Below are 12319 nucleotides of genomic sequence, written 5' to 3' on the forward strand. Positions count from 1 at the left end.
TGCCCCTCTTCCCCCTCCCCCTCCCTTCCCGTCTGGCCAACCCCCCACGGCCCCTCCCCATAGCCAGCCAACCTCCTGCAGTCCCTCCCCCCAGCCGGCTGGCCCCCTGATAGCCCTCGATCGCTGGCCAGGCCAAGGGACCCCACCTGTGCACAAATTCATGCACTGGGCCTCTAGTACTAAAATATCTCTTTTCAGCATTGTGATATTTATCCCTCCAAGTCTTTTTTCATATTTATATTTGTACTAGAGGCCCAGTGCACGAAATTCGTGCATGGCGGGGGGGTGTCCCTCAGCCCAGCCTGCACCCTCACCAATCTGGGACCCCTTGAGGGATGTCCGACTGCCCGTTTAGGCCCGATCCCACTGGGGCTACTGGTAAGGTTGAAGGTTTTTCCATATATAGGCATATCTCATTTTATTGCAGATGTTGTAATAGATGTATTTTTTTACAAATTAAAGACAAGACCCTCCACAAGCATAAAGATTATGACTCACTTTATTGCAATACCCCTTTATTGTGGTGTCTCGAACTGAACCCGCACTATCTTTTAGTATTTGTATTTGTAACCATTTTTTTGCAAATTGTTTATAGTCTTCTCATTTACCTATTCAGATATTAGAGTTAATTACTTAAGGATAAATAATAAAATTGATAGCCATTTCAAATAAGACTACAAATGAAAAAAGTAGATGTTAACTCCATTAAAAAGATAAAATGGAAAATAAGCTTCAGAAAGATGAGAATATTTCAGAAGTAAAATGCAAATATATTTATTTATTTGAGACATCTATACTAATAAAAGAGTAATATGCTAATTAGACCGGGAGACCTTCCGGACATCCTTCTGGACAAAGCCATGGTGGTGGGGCCAAGGCAGAGGCGGTTAGGGGCGATCAGGCTGGCGGGGGGGGGGGTCAGTTGGGGGCAACCATGCCAGCAGCAGGGGCAGTTGGGGGCGAGCAGGCTGGCACGTGGGGGGCAGTTGGGGATGAGCAGGCTGGCATGGGGGGGGGCAGTTGGGAGAGACCAGGCCGGCAAGGGGAGGCAGTTGGGAGCAAGCAGGCTGGCAGGGGGGACACTTGAGGGCGAGCAGGCCGACAGGGGGGGTGGCAGTTGGGAACTATCAGGCCAGCAAGGGGGGGCATTTGGGGGCAATCGGGCTGGAAGGGGGGACAGTTGGGGGTGATCAGGCCAGCAGGTAGAGTGGTTAGGGGCGATCAGGCAGGCAGGCAGGTGAGTGGTTAGGAGCCAGCGGTCCCGGATTGCGAGAGGGATGTCCCAGATTGGAGAGGGTGCAGGCCGGGCTGAGAGACACCCTCCTGTGCACAAATTCCGTGCACCGGGCCACGCCACTAGTAGAATAATAAAAACGAATTAGACTGAAATTCTTTAGTGTTAAGAGTTATAACTTACTCTGTCACTAGCTGACTTCTAATAAGACATATAGCTAAATATTTAACTTCTCTTATTTGTAAAGGAAAAATACTATTATACCCTAATTACCCAGGGTGGGAGGCAGTAGTGATAATGGTGATAGTAGCTATAAGGATTTTACCACAGAGGATGGAAAAGGAGGAGAGTTAAGTTCCTTTTCTCAGAAACAAGACTGGCCAGATGAGTTGGCAATTGGTGCTTAAACAACTAACATAGGAAGTACCAGGGATTGCCCTTCCCTCTGCCTCCTACTTTATCCCTGCAAACATAGCACAATACCATTTATATAGACATAAATTTCCTTCAAGACATTCTAAATACGTTTTTATGATTGAGATGGGGATTTTTAAACTTAGGGTATGTTGTTTAAATTTTATATAAGCCTTATCTAGTCTCATTAAAAAAATACATCATTTACAGAACACTATTCTGTACATCAAAGAGATGAAAGATAAAATAACTCATGGGATTTGAACCTGTGATTTCACAGATTCTATTCTGTGGCTGCTTTTCTGCCATCAAGCTCTCTTCTCCAGATAAGAACATACTTTAAATACGGAAAAAAATATATGCATATGAGCTAATAGCCAGGTGGTTGGTTCTATACTAAGCATATCATGAGGGTGAGTTGGGCACTTACATCCTTAGCTTGTTTGAAAAGTATGTTTGATAACAAATCCTTTTCTGTTTCCCAAAAGATTTGTTCTTTTTAATCTTTTAGCTGGGAAATTTTAAATGTTAACTATAGTCACTAAGATGTGCCCTTAAAAAAAATTAGGCTGGCCCAGCTGGTGTGGCTCAGTGGTTGAACATTGACCTATGAACCAGGAGGTCACGGTTCAATTCCCAGTCAGAGCACATTCCTGGGTTGTGGACTCGATCCCCAGTGTGGGGTGTGTAGGAGGCAGCCTATCAAGGATTCTCTCTCATCATTGATGTTTCTATCTCACTTTCCCTCTCCCTTCCTCTCTGAAATCAATAAAAAAAAATTTTTTTAAATAGTCTGTTACTATTATGTATTCCATGATTGTTCACATGGGTTGTAAGCCATAGACAAATTAATGATCTAGCTCTCTTTTGTGAATATGCTAGATTATTATTAAAACTGATCTTACCAAACATTTATTATACTAGCACCCCTACTCAAAAATAACTGATTTGAGTAAATATAGACTTTTTTCTCTTAAGTTTCTATAAGCTACTAAAGACCACATTTATATGTTGTCTTTTACTTATACTCTGTTTCTAGTTGAAGGAGTGTATTCATATGCTAGTTGATATCCTTACTTCTCTTACCAAGGAAATATAAATAATGATTTAGAAAGTAGACATATATTATTTTAAAACTGAGAAGGCAGACTGTCTTTACTGAGATGGGATTTTTCAAAATAATAGCTAGATTTTATGTAGTTCATCTTACCCTATTTTTAAATTATTCAGTAGTTTATATAATTTGATAAACTAAGCCATGTATTGTCTGTTTACCAAAAAGAAAAAGAGTTTCTAAACTTCTGAATAATTTTTATTGCTTTTTATTGATTTCAGAGAGGAAGGGGGGTGGGAGAGAGAGAGAGAGAAACATCTATCGACTACTTTCTACATGGGGATTGAGCCCAAAACCTGGGCATGTGCCCCAACTGGGCATCAAACTGGTGACCTCCCAGTGCATGGGATGATGCTCAACCAACTGAATCATACAGGCCAGGTTGATATATGTATAATTTTAAGCTCTTCCAAAATTTAAGACTACAATTGGATATTTTGGATGAAAGGTATCTTAATAATAAAATAATGTCAGTGTGCTAGCTTCATCCCATAAGATACTTCTTACTCTTCTGAAGTCATTCATGGTCCAGCCTGAGATTAATTGTTCTGAATAGAAACAAAGCTCAGGAAAGAAGGATTGGTACTCTTAAGTTAAGTAGAGTATTTTTGACATCTGGGGAAGAAAATGTGAAATGAGTATATTTGTATAGAATTAAAATAAATTGCAAATGGCAAAAAATGAAGTCAGTAATATCTACTTTTTTCCTTTCAGGTTATGCGTTGGACCCTTCATTAGATAATCAAGTAACTACTAAATATATTGGTTCTGTAGAAGAAGCTGAAAAAAATCAAGGTAATTTATTTGAAATTATTTATACCTATAATTACTGTGTGGCAAATTGACTTTAGACAATAGGAATAAAACTAGTATTTTATTTAGCTGTTGATTTTTTTTTTTTTTAAGTTGAGACAACAGTATTGCAGTTTAGAACTATTACAGTTTTACAGCTTTGCCACTTACTAGGTATGCAACCTTGTAGGGAAGATAGTTGTACCTATTTGGGGAAGTTGTTATGAGTACATGGCACATTGCCAAACTCGTAGAAATTATTCAGTAAATTATAATTAATGCATAGCAGATTTTATCAGTTTATTGCTTAACACTAATGTCAAGCTACATTTTAATAGCAGAAAAAATTTCATTGTGCATGCCTGTGCAGATTATCTTTGAAGGGTTGCTTTGAATGTTGAGTTTTTGTTTTTTAATATATTTTTACTAGAGGCCCAATGCACAAAATTTGTGCAAGGGGCTCGGCCCCTGCCACCGCCGCCGCTACTGCCTCTGCCTCTGCCTCGGCCTCGGTGTGGCGGCTGGGGGCCTCTGCCTGGGCCCCTGCTGCCATAGCTTTATCTGGAAGGTCGTCCGGAAGGACGTCTGGTCTAATTAGCATATTACACTTTTATTATTATAGATTGATTTCAGAGAGGGAGAGGGAGCGAGAGAGAGAAACATCAATGATGAGAGAGAATCATTGATCGGCTGCCTCCTACACGTCCCAACACTGGGGATCGAGCCCACAACCCCAGCATGTGCCCTTGACCAGAATCGAACCCAGGTCCCTTCACTCCGAAGACCAGCTAGGGCTGAATGTTGAGTTTTTTAATGTGTTTTAAAATACATGTTTGTGCTCATATTCATTTTGTTATTCTAAGGCAAAGTGTCATATTCTAAATGCTAATTTGAACAAAGCTCATCAGCTCATTGGAACTTTTTCCATAAAAGGCTCATTAAAAAACAGAATATAGCAAGATTAACTTGCTGAGTTTCTTTCAGAAAGTGGTAAAATCCACTGATGTAGGTCTATGATTCATTAAAAGGATTGTGTACATAGCTGGTCTTTTTTTTACATATATTAGAATTTGCAGATATTACAGTGTTAGAAAATTTCTTTGCCCAGAACATTGAATTCCTTTTAGTATTAATTGACACATTTATATATTTGTATATCCGGCACATTTATATAGATTTTATTTTGTGTTTTTTAATAGATTTTTGGTCACATGAATAATATAAAGTAAAACTTTATATTATTATGAAATATGCCGCTATTTCTTTAGAAAAATCTATATTTGTGATGTCTATTTTTTTTAAATATAGGTTTAACTGTGTTTGAAACTGGTCAGAAGAAAATAGAAAAGAGGAAAAAGTTCAAAGAAAATGATGCATCTAACATTGATGGTTTCCTGGGACCATGGGCAAAATATGTGGATGAAAAAGATGTAGCCAAACCTTCAGAAGTAAGCTTTGATGTTTTTCATTGTCAATTTAGGTGTATGCTATATTGCTATGGAAGACACCTATATTAATAAATGAGGTTTCCTAAGAGAACCAAATGACTTATTAAAATTCTCTGCCTTGCTTAATTGAGAAAATACAGTAAGATTTGTTTTTCTTTAGAATATTTTTACTTATATTTTTTCTGACTTATTTTCTTCCGTACTTTTTTATTGTAATTTAATATTGAACAATTTTTAATTAAAAAAATCACTTTGATAATGCTATTATGCTGCCATGGTAGCTGTTTTCTGATACTAGATATTCAGGTAGTAACTAAAGAATCAGCCTTTCTATAATTTTAGAATTGATGTAGGTTTTACTTATTTATTTAAAATTTTTAACAAAGTAACATATCAATATTGTGTGTTTTTTTAATTGTACTATGAAGTAAAGCTATAGACTCCTACCCTGTTCCTCCCTACCTCCTAATTTCACTGTCTCTATGAGTCAGTCACTGTTCTAGGTCTGAGGTATATAGCAGTGGACAAGTTCAGGAAAGTCCTATTCTCATGAAATTTATATTCTAGCTGTATCTCACATCCAATAATATGTATATTGTTATCCTATATAATAAAAGCCTAATATGCTAAGTGTCCGGTCATTCAACCAATCAAAGCATAATATGCTAATGATATGCTAAGGCCACTCAGTTGCTTGCTATGACATGCACTGACCACCAGGGAGCAGACAGTCAACCAGTTGCTATGACGTGCACTTACCACCAGGGGCAGATGCTTCAACTGGTAGGTTAGTTTGCTGCTGGGGTCCAGCCGATCAGGATTGAGTGAGACAGGCCTGACATGCCCTGGAGCCCTCCCGCGGTCCCTCCCTGGCTGACCAACTTCCTGCGTCCCTCCTGGCCCTGATTGTGCACCAGTGGGATCCCTCGGCCTGACCTGCACCCTCTCGCAATCCGGGCTTAGGGTTCCTCTCCCCCACCCCTAAGTGCACGGATTTCGTGCACTGGGCCTCTAGTATCACATGAGGGCCGGGACCCCGGGGCTCCTCGATGGATTGCCCCAAAGAGGTAGGCCGGAGCCGGGAGTTCCGCCTCTGCAGCGTGTGGAGCCACGAGACCCCCAGGCCTCGCCGCGCAGAGCAGCCACCGGGCCCCGCCTCCACACCACGCACGCACGCAGCATCAAGTCCCCGCCCACCTGCGGCGCCTCATTGCGCACGCGGCCCCGCCCACCCGCACGTCCCCGCAGTGCATACAGCCTCCTTGTGACGGCGTGAGGGCATCACAGAATGAGGGTGTGACGACCACCTAGGCTGTTACTAGCTTAGATAACTCAATAACATACATATGCTACTATTTTTTATTTTAGGCATCGTCTGTCCACTTCTTTGTTATTGTAGATAAAGATTTTCTACTCCCCATTTTCGTTCCACTGCTTCTTCCATAAAATTTGTGTCACAAATGTTGACATTGCTTATATTCTTATGACTATGTAAATGCTGTTTACTGAAGAACAACACTGTGCACTAAAATTCAGCTTCCTCTTTGGTATTGGACTTTTTAATTGCCTTGTCCTTCCTCTTGCATAATTAACATGTTAAATTTATTTTTAGGTGTTCTAGGATGGGTTTTGTATAAAATGAGTTTAAAATCATTAACTAGTGCCCATTATGTTTTTAATATTATTTTGTAATCTGTTGAAGAGTTGAGATTGTTATCCTGGGAGACATACTTAAAGCTATTGATTCAGCAAAAAGTGGACCTCATTATAAAGAATTTATAACCTTCTTTGGCCATGATAGGGTCCTAGGACATCTATTTTAAAGGTGACTCCCTATTTTCCTTAGGAAGAACAAAAAGAATTGGATGAAATCACAGCAAAGAGGCAGAAAAAAGGCAAACTGGAAGATGAGAAGCCTGGGGAGGAAAAGACAATCTTACATGGTAATATATTTTTTATGCTTCTTCATTTTTATGATAAACTTTCAGATATTTCCTCTGTTCTTTGTTCATATAATATCCATTGCCCTTATTAATCAGCTGCTACATTCATTATATTAAGAATTATATTGGATATTTTGCATCCCCCAAAAATTACAACATTTTTTCATGTTTTAATAGATGAGAAGAAATATCATGATTAATTATAGTCACAGATAATTTTTTTAATGCTAATGAGTTTTAAAAATGATAAATAAGAAATCTGAATGGTCTACATGTTTTTTCTTAAGATAAAGTTGACTCTTCAGTAGTGCCTCAGTCATTTTAACCTTTTGTTTTTAACCCAAATCAAATGTTCTCCAGGTCTACTCACAGTTACTAAGTTATACTTCAAAAGAATAAACTCAGTTTTCATGTGAACAGATTGGAGATTAAGACTCTCATACTCATTTTGATTTGTGGGAGGAAATGCATATACACCAAAATAAATTATACATATTCTAGAAAGTACCTGGTTCATTAATAATTAGTTATATTTTTAAAGTATGTAGTATTAGTACTAATAGTATTGATTATTCTAATTTTATATCACATATCAATATTTAGGTTTGATAAAGCCTTATTTGGTTTCTCAAACTCCAGTTTTTATCCCCAAGGAGTTCATTTAGCACTGTGGTCCTGCAGCCACAATAACAATAACAGTCAACGTTTATTTAGTACTTACTCTGTGCCAGGCATGCTACCAAATGCTTTATATACACTATGTCTTTTAATTCCCACAAGTGAATTTATTGTAAAGTCTGTGTTGAAAGTAGAAAAGAGAATGGAAAAGGAAACTAGAAGGGCATAAGAGAGGAAAGCAGGGAAAAATAATAGCTGGTATTTTGTTTGTTTTAACTTCCTTCTTACTCTGCTTTGCTTCTGATTCTTTGTCAGTGACTCACATGGCCCAAGTATTGTTTTTCCTTGCCTCGCTATAATCATACTGCAGTGAAGTCTTTTTTATATATATTACTAAAATCTGTAACTGAATAAAGGAAGTATTGATCTTACTTATTCTCTGGGTATTTAGGAATTCTAAAATACTACCTCTAATTATAAATAATAGCAATGATTGCAGGTAGCTAAATTTTAGCTAGTCTTACATCAGAGTATTATTATCTAAGTGGAATAATATCTTTATAAATAAAATGGTCGTTATCATTTTAAGGATACAGATTTCATGGCTATGGCTTGTATTTGTTCATTGCTTTCCTTTGCCTTCTTATTTCAGTTAAAGAAATGTATGACTATCAAGGCAGGTCCTATCTTCACATACCTCAGGATGTTGGTGTTAATCTGCGGTCATCTGTGCCACCTGAGAAGTGTTATCTCCCCAAAAAACAAATTCATGTGTGGTCCGGACACACAAAGGTAAGAAAATTGGTTGTTTTTGTTTCTTGTAATGTATAGTAGTGAAGCCAACATGAAGTTTCAGCTACTGATGTGGAATATTCACTATTTCTGAAAAAGATGTAGGAGGGTCAAAATAGAGCAGGGAAGTCAAATTGAAGAGAAATCTACTAGTAAGTTAGGCTTTGGAGGTACCCACATGTATCAGTCACAAGTGATGACTCAGTCTTCAAGGTCATCTGGATTGGCCATGACATAAGAATTTGTGATTCGGTGTCCTCTCCCCTTATGGTAGCCCAGGACTTTCCCTCCAAGTTCCTGCCACAGTTTGCTTCCTCTTGGGCACCAAGTCAGTGAGTAACGGGCTTGTACTAGCACCAGAGCCTCAGTCCTTTTGCTTTAGCTCTTGAGTTTATCACCCTTCAAAGAAGATTCGATGTTCTCTAGTTTATAAACTATGATAATATTTAAACTAATGAGGAAACAAGATACTTAAAAACTTTAAATGTTGATAATCTTTGTCATCTGTGCTATTTTAAGTACCAATTTATGGCTGTTAGCAAAGAGCAAAGTTACTGAATGAAAGAAGGGAGAGGAGTGGGGGTATTAGTAACTTGATTGACTAAGCATTCCCTGGGGTGGGGAAGTCAATATTAAAGATTAAAAAACAAATCTTTGGAAGTTTAGTGTCAGTAAGGGCTGCTCTTGGAATACTAATGAAGCTTATTCTGGGTGTATAATTTTTGGAATGAAGACAAATAGTAAGTTCAAGTTGCTTAAAAATATACTGTCCTTTCCTTGTGCAATTTTAGCTGATTTTGGAATGCTTCTGATTGATAACTAATACCTTTCCGTAGGGTGTCAGTGCCGTCAGATTGTTTCCTCTCTCGGGCCATTTATTGCTGTCTTGTTCCATGGACTGTAAAATTAAGGTGAGTTTTCAGTAACAGTAGGAGTGCTACAAAACTAGTGCTTTGGTTAAATCTGTTTGGTTAATTATAAATAAATTTGGGTTTGTTAGGCGATCAGAGCCTAATTATTTTCTCTTAGGCCCTGTGAATGCAGCATTTTATGAACTGCTTCCAAACATGTTGATTCAGATATGGCTCTATGGTCCAGTTGGCTAGGCTCTTTTTTAAACTTAGATAACTGATTAGAATGTAATCATTCACTTTGGCTTTAGATACATAAATGCTTAATCATTAACAATGCATTTTTATGTAGAGATTTTTGTATATGTAACGGAGTTCATTTGTTCCTCAGAACCTTATGAGGTAAAAAGGACACAAGATAGAAATCCTATTTCTAAAGAGTAAATAATGTGATTCATCTTTTTTGTTATCAGTGCTAGTAGACACCAAGTAGCAGGAATGCTCCTAGACTCTTCTCCCATTTTTTTGTAAAATCCCTGTGCTATTTTATTTATTTATTTAATGTGTGTGTGTGTGTGTGTGTGTGTGTGTGTGTGTGTGTGTTATATCTCATTGATTTTTAGAGAGAGAAAGGGAGAGGAATAGACAGAAACATCTATGAGAGAGAAACATCATCGATTAGCTGCCTCCTACATGCCCCCTACTGGGGAGCGAGCCCACATGTGCCCCAACTGGGAATTGAACTGTTGACATTTTAGTTCCTGAGTCCACGCCAGTGCCTGTCAACTTGAGTATAGGAGAGTCTTTTAAAAAATCTTTAATAGAATAGTTTCTATCACTTTTGTGTCTTGTGTGTCTGGTTCGTTATGATGGTCAAAAATATCAACCCTAGCCCGACCAGCGTGGCTCAGAGATTGAGTGTCGATCTATGAACCAGGAGGTCACGGTTCGATTCCCGGTCTGGGCACATGCCCAGGTTTTGGGCTCGATCCCCAGTGTGGGGCGCGCAGGAGGCAGCCGATCAATGATTCTCTCTCATCATTGATGTTTCTATATCTCTTTCCCTCTCCTTTCCTCTCTGAAATTAATAATATATATATATTTAAATCAACCCTATAGTGTTCTTGGGGCTTGGAAAGTTTTTGTTTTGTTATTTTTTTTTTAATTATTAGTACTTGATTCCAGAGAGAGGAGGGAAGGGAGAGGGAGAGAAGCATCAATTGTTTTGTTCCACTTATTTATGCAGTAATTGGTTGCTTCTTGTTATGCCCTGACCAGAGATTGAATCCACAACGTTGGCATGTCGGGATGACACTCTAACCAATTGAGCTACAATATCTATAAAGGCAGATTTTTTTTTAATTTCTTTATTTTTTAAATGAGTGCAACCATTTAGGCATTTGTCTGTACTTAAGAGCTTAAAATAACAGGTCAACAGTTTGAAGTAAAAAACCCTTATTTCCTTTAACTTTTACTTCTTAAAAACTGTGTTAATTGAGATTAAAGTTTTCTTTTACCAATTAAAAAAGCATAGAATACAATTTGTATCACTTCTATAAACATTAATTAGATACCTGTTATGTGCAAGGGGCGGAGAATAAAAAGTTATTAAGGCACTGTCTCTACCCTTAGGATGAACATTGCATTATGATTTTAATGATCATTATCGAGCCAGATACAAAGCATTCTGGTTTCAAAGAGGAAGCATTCCTCAATAGGAAGGTAACTAGGTAAAGGGAGGGGTAGGGCATAGACTATGTCTGAGAAGCGTGAATAGAATGAATCAGCATGGTGTGCACTGTGAACTGCAGTTTCATGGTTGCTGGAGCCTAAAATCTGAGAGACACAGAATGACTACTCAGTCATAAGTAAAGGACCAGGGCCTGGAGGTCCTTGCCTGGTATGCTACGGACACTGAGACTTTATCCTCTTGGCCCTCAGTGGCCAGGAAATGCCTTCTCTTTTAGAGGACTAGCAACACTGTTGGGAATTGGATTTGATGCAGGCAAGAATAAAGGTACTTTGAAGCTATTGCATAAATTCACTTTAGATGTGGTGAAAATTAGGAGCCTGTTACCTTTTAGTCGGGATCATTTCCATAATACAGCTTCTATAATACTTGATACTTCAGGAAAGTTCAAAAAAAGCCTTTCAATACCAAAATGTTATAGACATGACAGTTTTAATAACAATTATTTTAAAAGTAGTTCATGGTATTACATCAGTAGAAACTTTTTTCTCATATTGAATACAGAAAAGAACAAGAAGAAAACAAAAATCACCTGTATTAGCTCCATCTAATTTCTGGTGATAGTTTGATGTACCTTTCAGTATCTGATTTCAGAGTTTAGTTTTAAAATGCATGTGTGTGTGAGTGTGAGTCCATGAGTCCAAACAATGCAACACAGACTAGAAGCACCAAGCAATGTGTTTAATGATATATAATGCCTTTGGTTAAATCCCCTGTACACGCACAGATGTGCACACATATAGCCAGCATATGACTGTTGTTACTGATTGAAAATTGTCATTTTATCAGTCTAGTATTAAATTTAATATTTATTTGTATTGTTTTTTTCCCTCCAGCTATGGGAGGTTTATGGAGACAGGCGCTGTCTGCGAACATTTATTGGTAATACTTCTTTTCTCCCTGACTATAAATCTGTTTGGGACAACTTTTTTAACTTTTTATCATCACTTACCATAATTTTACTGGACTAATATGAATGAAAATCTTCAGACTTGAACTGAGTCTTGAGGAGGGAGTAAGTCCCCTCAGACAGAGAAAGAAAGGGAACTCGGAAGAGTGAGCAGCAGAAGCAAAAGTGTGAGAAAGCATGCTGCTTTGGGGGAACCACGTATATTTCAGAATTGCCAGGGTGTGGGATGATATGGTGAGAAATGACAGTGAGAAAAGCAGCAGACGAGGGGGCAGAGTATGGAGGACCAGGTGTACTATTATTAATAAGGAGTTTAGACTCTATCCTGAGGGCTCTGAGAAGCCAGACATTAAACAGCTCTTGCAAGAAAGCAACATGATCAGGTTTGAAGCTTACAAAGATCACATTGGCAACATGGAGGATGCTTTGATGGAGCAGGCCTGGAGGCAGGGG

General features: G+C 38.3%; 1 protein-coding gene across 2 annotated transcripts in view; it reads left to right on the top strand.

Moving 5' to 3' along the window:
• CDC40 (cell division cycle 40) overlaps positions 1–12319 on the top strand; it is a 50733-nt gene that overhangs the window by 20188 nt on the left and 18226 nt on the right. For both annotated transcript variants that reach the window (XM_008158205.3, XM_054722247.1), the window contains exons 4-9: positions 3477–3557; positions 4863–5002; positions 6849–6945; positions 8216–8355; positions 9192–9266; positions 11793–11838. In XM_008158205.3, coding sequence (XP_008156427.1) covers positions 3477–3557; positions 4863–5002; positions 6849–6945; positions 8216–8355; positions 9192–9266; positions 11793–11838 — 579 coding nt within the window. The remainder of the gene's footprint in view (positions 1–3476; positions 3558–4862; positions 5003–6848; positions 6946–8215; positions 8356–9191; positions 9267–11792; positions 11839–12319) is intronic.

The sequence above is a fragment of the Eptesicus fuscus genome, chromosome 10 (assembly GCF_027574615.1).
Source record: "Eptesicus fuscus isolate TK198812 chromosome 10, DD_ASM_mEF_20220401, whole genome shotgun sequence".
In the NCBI taxonomy this organism is placed as follows: domain Eukaryota; kingdom Metazoa; phylum Chordata; class Mammalia; order Chiroptera; family Vespertilionidae; genus Eptesicus; species Eptesicus fuscus.